Consider the following 6310-nt stretch of genomic DNA (forward strand, 5'->3'; position numbering starts at 1 on the left):
CCGGCTGACCGGGGGATGGTGCCAGCCAGGAGGTCCTTTGCTTGTCTGTGCGCGCGTGTGTGTGTGTGTGTGTGTGTGTGTGTGTGTGTGTGTGTGTGTGTGTGTGTGTGTGTGTGTGTTTGAGAGGGTGGGGGCAGGGGGTGGGCGCGCCTCTCGACCATGGCGGGCGCGACCGCCGCGCACACTCGCGGCTTGAGAAATCGACCGCGCCGCCAGACGCGCGCCAAAGTGTCGCCCGCCCCCGCCGCTTGGACCCCCGCCGTCTGTCCCCTTTTTCGCCGCCCCTCGCGCGCCCGCGCCGCGCGCTTGCCAGGGGCGGCCCGCGGCCCCCTTTCGGCGGTGCAGGCTGGCGGCACCAGCCCTCCATACGTCAGGCGCAGTGGATGACCAACTAAGCTCCCGGCCACGCGGCCGCGCCAGCGGCCCCCGGCCGAGGTTTTTTGTGCGGGGGGAGCGCGCCCGCGCCCCCCGTGCCGCGGTTTGCGCCGCGGCTTGTGTATGTGCGTATACGCACGCGCCTAAAGGCGCGGGTGCGCCGCCCGCCATGGCGGGCCACAAGCAGGTGCACGCATGCAATGCGATGCGTTTGGATTTTATTGTTAGGATTCCTCGCCCCGGCGACCCCGCCCGCCGGCGAACCCGGCGCGCCCTGCGGGGCCCCTGCCTATGGCACATTGGGCGGCATGGCGGCCCTGCGTACCGCCCTTCCCTCCAATCGCCGCCACACCAAGCATATATGCGGCGGCGGGCGCCGCGCGTGCGTGCACACATCTTGCAAACGCCGGAGCGACACCCTGCCCCCTACAACCATCCCCTACTGCCGCTGCTCCAAAGCCGCCCCCCGTACCCCTTTCCGCGCCCGTCCGCACGCGTGGGATTTGCCACGCCCCCGCCCACGCCCGCACGCCCTTTGGGCTGCCGCAGCCCAGCCCGGGGGTTTTAAGGGGGTTGGTCGCCAGCCGGCGCGGCGGCTTGAATGCAAGCCCTGGACTGTCTCGCCTTGCCAAGAGCAGGGGGCGTGCGTGGCCCCAGCAGGGGCGCGCCGCTGCACAAGCGAGGCCCCCGCCCGCCGCGCCCGCTTCTCACTCTCTCTCTCTATCTCTCTATTTCTCGCCTTTGCTTTGCTTCCTTTCCGCCGTGCGCACGCGCGGCCGGGGCCGGGGCCGCCATGGCCCTCGGCGCCGCCGCTTCTTGCGTTTCAATGCAGTAAGCAACGCGAACTTTGCAGCGCGTGTGCGGCTCGTCGCTCGGGGGAGGGGCATTTCGGTTACACGCGCACGCGTTGCCCTAGGCGGGGGGTGCAGGGCCCGCTGGGCGGAGCGGTGCCAAGGCAGCCTTCCGCCAGCCAGGTTGGGGCGGTGTGAGTATATTTGGGGGCGGGTGGAAGGCGCGAGGGCTGACTGGCAGACCTCAAGCAAGGATTGGGTCAGACTCGCTCGAATTGGGCAAAAAGACTGGGGAGAAGGGGTGGGCAAATTGAAAAAAGGAAGGCAGAATATTGTCAAAGATCGCGTGGCCATCTTACAAGTTCGGGGGAACGCCGCAGTGCCGCCGGCGTGCCCGCGGCGGGCAGGTGTTACGGCGCAGAAGCCCCGCGTTCAGCGCGGCGCTGCGGCGGCTGCGCAACCGGGGGCGGCGCGCACAGCAGGGGCCGCGGCGCGGGGCGGGGCGCGGCGCGCTGCACTGCAGGCCGGTAGACAGGGGCGCGGCGAAGCGCATTGTGGGCCTGCCGCATGGGCGGCTCCTTCGAAGCTTGGGGCCACACAACAGACAAAGCCGCTTGCAGGCGGCGCAGCGACCCGCGAGCCTCCGCGTGTGGCGCCGTCGCGCAGCACAGCGCCGCGCCGCGCCGCTCGACATCCCCCAACAGCGCTGCTCGGGCGCCTTTGGACGGCGCCGCCGCAGGGAACACGCGCCACCAGACGCCCGGTGACGCCGTCACCCAGCGTCACCCAGCGTCGCCCAGCGTCACCCCGCATCACCCAGCGTCGCCCAGCATCACCCGGCGTCACCGCGGCACCCCTGCGGCGTCACTTGACGCCCCTGAAAAGCTTGTCCTTGTAGTACCGCAGCTCCTCGAGGCTCTCCCTTATGTCACTCATGGCAGTGTGGGCCGCCTTCTTGCGGGGCGTGCTGCGCGCCAGCTTGGGGGACCAGCGCCTGAGGAGGGGGGCCGGGGTAATTGTCTGAGTGTGAATGCGTGCGCTTGTGTGTGTGTGTGTGTGTGTGTCAGAAACAAAGAGAGAGAGAGAGTGTGTGTATGTGTGTGTGTGCAGAGTGTGTGTGTGTGTGTGTGTGTGTGCAGAGTGTGTGTGTGTGTGTGTGTGCAGAGAGAGAGAGAGAGAGAGAGAGAGAGAGAGAGAGAGTGTGTGTGTGTGTGTGCGCGCGCGTGCACGCGCACGTGGGTGCGTGCGTGCGTAGGTGCACGTGTGCGTGCGTGCCAGTGTCAAGTGAAGGTGGAGGCCCACATGTGAGGGCCTGAGCTGTCGAGGTTCCTGGGCGGCTGCAAGAGCCGCACCCACCCACGCGTGCCCAATGAGTGCCGCAGCCTCTGCGCGTGTGCACGACAAAGTAGCGGGCATACGTGCATGCGTCCGCGCCCCCGCACAAACGCGCGATCCCACGCACGCATTCGCGGCGCGTTGCACCAAACCACGCACACGCACAACCAGCCGCCGCACACCCATGCGCCTTCCCCAACCCGCCCACATCCACACGCTTTGCGACCCACCAACTGCGCACGAACACGCGCGCGTGCACGGCGCTCGCGTCAACGTCAACGCAAAGCGCCGTGCCCAGATCACGCACAACCTCGTCGCCGCGAAGATCACACGCACCTCGCAACCTCGTGGATCGAGGAGACGTCCACTATGCGGTAGTGCAGGTGCCCCAGCAGCGCCGGCATGTGGCGCTGCAGAAACATGCGGTCGACGTGCACGCTGTTGCCCGCCAGCTGCGCCGACTGGAATTCAGTGTGGGCCGCCACAAACGCCAGCACCTGCGTGCGTGCAGGGGTTCAGCGCAGGGAACAGGCGGGGCGGCGTGCGGGGCCGGCGGAGTGGGCGAGAGGTGTGTTGGAGGTGGCCCCGGCAGAGGGAGCCCTGGGGGTTCCAACGTGAGAGCTTCGCTGACGAGGACGAGAACCGCCAGGACCACCCCTAGCTGAGGTATGCCCTGATTTCGGGTTCGAAACCGTGATGTTACGCCCAGCTGCCTATAACTGGAAATACCCCAGCGCGCGGCAGCGCGGCACTGGGCGCATTCCATGTGATAGCCATACAATTTTCAGTCCTTGGGGGCCACGGCGGCGGCGAGCTCGGGGCGCAGTGCAGGAGCCCACGGCGTGCTAGGAGGCGGCAGGGCCGCTGTTCTGTCCCCGGACCCCGGGGCGCACCCACCTGCTCCTCCGCCCCTTCCAGATATGCCCCAGCTCAAACCCACACCAGCCATGCGCATCGTCGGCCCCCCTCCATGACCACACCCCAGCCCCACCCACCTGCTCCTCGGCCTCTTGTAGTGACGTGCTCGAGTCCCGCACCCGCTGCGTGAGGCCGCTCTTGCCGTGGTGCTCCTTGCACCAGTCATTCATGGACTCTATCACCGCCTCAGGGTGGTGGATGGCCAGGCTCGGGCCCTAGGGTTGGTGGTCAGGCGGTTGGAGGCGGTTGCGGGCGGTTCGGCGCGGTTGGAAGCGGTTGAGAGCGGGAGTGGACGGCCAGGTGCGGCTGGGGGGCGGGTGACGGCAGGTGTGAGAGGTTTGCAGGGCCGGCGCCTTCAGAGGTTCAGAAGGTTGGTCTGCTCGACGGGGTAGGGGGAACGCATGGGCAGAGAGGCCGGCGAGTGCGGTCGCGCGGGCAGGCGGGTCGGCGGGCACGGCGGGACACCGCTTCGCGGCCGTGCCGCGGTGTGCCCCCGCGCGCCCCCGCCGCCCATCGACCCAATAAACGCCTGGCACGCCCGCGTGCCGCCCCTGAACAACGCGTCCCCGGGGCCGCCCCTCGCATGCTGCCGGCGTGCCCCTTGGTATTCCAGGGCGCACCTCCACCACCGTCTTGAGGTCGCCGTCGGTTACGAGGCAGGCGATCTCAATTATAGTGTCCTTCTCAATATCCAGGCCTGGGGGTAGGGTATTGGTTGGGTTTTGTGATGGGGTTTGTCGTAGGCTTTGTGTTGAGGTTTCACCTGATGCTTTATGCTAGAGCGAGATGTCATCGTCTGCCGCCCTGCCCCCTGCTGCCAGCCGCGCCAGGCGGTCCGGTGGGGCTGCCCCTACCCTCCTTGTGGTGTAAAGCCTGGATCGAAACTGCCCCTGAGATGGGCGTCCCTCATCACGAGTGAATATCTCGGGCCGCTTCCATCCCGCTGACCTGTCATTTCCAGGTCAATCCAGACCAAAGGGTTTGGCAGCTTCTTTCGCTTAGCAACCGCTGCTGCCGCCGCCGCCTCCCCTACAGAGCCCGCCCCGTCGGCCGCGCCGCCGCCACTTCCGCCCGGCCCCGCCTCAGCCGCCGCTCCGTCTGCGGCTTTGCCGGCCGCCGCCTCGGCTGCCGTCGCCGTCGCCGTCGCTGCGCCCGCGCCCGCGGCGGCCGCTGCCCGTGTGCCCGGTCTGCGGGTGGCGTGCGGTTCGTGCGTCAGCGAAAGGGATCGCGGACTACCGCAGACCTGCAGCCATTACAGATTATAACAGGGGAGGGGCAGCTGTGCGTGCCGCAGGGCAACCTGGCGCATCGCAAGTCACACCGGGCTGCCGGCACCGTCTGGGAGCAGGGCAGCGGCTCGGCTGCAGGTCACCGTGTCTCACAACCCACCTTGACGCGCGCGCCGCCGCCGCGCCGCCGGCGCGCGCGGCGTATGTTGGGCTGTCGGTCGAGCCGTCGTCGGAGACCCTCAAATTCATGAGGGCGGCGTAGAAGTTAGCGGGCGACGCCATGCCGGCCCGCGCTGCGCCGCGCCGCGCCGCGCCGGCCGCGGCGTGTCCGGGGCCTCCGCAGGGGCGCGCGGGGTGCGCGGGGCGCGTCGCAGGCGCCGAGGGTGGCGCGCGCATGCAGCCGCGGCGCTGCGGCGGCGGCGGGGCGGGGAGGGAGTCCGCCGCTCGGCCAGTAGGAGAGCTACTAGCGTGCTGTTGCCGAAATGGAAAGAGTACACGCAGGTCTTTAAGCTTCTGAATAGAGCCTGAGGGGGAACGCCGGAAGACAAAGTGAAGAAGCAGTGCAGTGCTTGCCGAGAGCGCAGGGATGCCAAAGCTCGTGTTGATGTATGTATCCCAAATATCTATCATTGCAGATAATGATTCAATGTGCTGTGAGTAAATGAGCGAACCTTTACTTAGTTTCGCGCGATCTGGCGCACTTGTCACTTTGTCTGCGACGGGATCGCCGCGCTGACCCATCATCACGTCGAGTTCCATAATCTCTGGATTAAAACCCGCAGTGTAATCAACCCCGGGCGTTGATTACCACCTGCGGCGTGGGGCGCACATCGCCACGCGTGCCACACCGCCGCTGCAGGCCGGGCCTGGGCCCCAGCACAAGCATGGACGACGTGCGTGTGGAGCCCTCCGCGTTCGACGCCGTCGTCGTCAGCTCCGGCCTCCCTGAGGTTCTGATCGCAAGGTGACGCGCGAAACCGCCGCTGCATGGCATGCGGTCGTCTGCATCCGGCCGCAGCGACGCGGCGCCCCAACGCGACCCCCATGCCACGCCTCGCCGCCTGCAGCGCCCTGGCTCGGGCCGGCAAGTCGGTGCTCCTTCTGGATGCTTCTGAATGGTACGGCGGCGCGTGGGCCAGCCTGCCTGGCCCGGCTTTCGAGGAGCTGATTCTCACCAGCAGCAGCGGCAGCAGCAGCGGCAGCAGCAGCGGCAGCAGCAGCGGCAGCGGTAGAAGCAGCACGGAAGCCCCACCCGCGGCCGGCGCCGTGGCCGCCCCGCCGCCGCCAACGGGCCCCAGCGACCCCCTGCCAGCCGGCTGCCGCTTCGTGCCCGTCGGGATACCGGGCCCGGCCGCCGCACTGTCCGGCGCAACACTGCATGCGGCGGAAGCCGGCGGCGGCGGCGCCTTTGACCGCCGCTGCATCGTTGACCTGGCCCCCAAGGTGCGTCGGTGAGGCCAGGCCAGCAAGATCAAGGGCTTGCATAAATGAGTAGCCGCACTCGCGGCTCTGAGCGGCTGTGCACGGCAGGCCTCAGCCGTCTTGCTGCCGCCTCCATCTGCCATACCGGGGCGCCGCGCGGCCGCACACGCTGCGGCCGCTGCGGCCCCGCTCGCGCGCAAGCGACCCCCTTCTCGGCGCCGCCCAAGCCGGCGCCCTCTG

General features: G+C 68.5%; 2 protein-coding genes across 2 annotated transcripts; one reads left to right on the top strand and one right to left on the bottom strand.

Moving 5' to 3' along the window:
* Positions 1 to 2030: 2030 nt before the first annotated feature.
* Positions 2031 to 4897, bottom strand: MNEG_12806 (putative REX2, RNA exonuclease 2; the record flags this gene model as incomplete). The annotated part of the gene is made up of 6 exons (XM_014038721.1): positions 2031 to 2160; positions 2838 to 2998; positions 3497 to 3634; positions 4040 to 4116; positions 4368 to 4606; positions 4809 to 4897. The coding sequence occupies 6 exons, from the start codon at positions 4895 to 4897 to the stop codon at positions 2031 to 2033; spliced, it is 834 nt and encodes a 277-aa protein (XP_013894175.1).
* Positions 4898 to 5532: 635 nt separating this feature from the next.
* On the top strand, positions 5533 to 6103 carry MNEG_12807 (hypothetical protein; the record flags this gene model as incomplete). Its single annotated transcript, XM_014038722.1, has 2 exons — positions 5533 to 5612; positions 5716 to 6103. The coding sequence occupies 2 exons, from the start codon at positions 5533 to 5535 to the stop codon at positions 6101 to 6103; spliced, it is 468 nt and encodes a 155-aa protein (XP_013894176.1).
* Positions 6104 to 6310: the final 207 nt, after the last annotated feature.

Source organism: Monoraphidium neglectum (assembly GCF_000611645.1).
Source record: "Monoraphidium neglectum strain SAG 48.87 unplaced genomic scaffold scaffold03449, whole genome shotgun sequence".
Lineage (NCBI taxonomy): Eukaryota > Viridiplantae > Chlorophyta > Chlorophyceae > Sphaeropleales > Selenastraceae > Monoraphidium > Monoraphidium neglectum.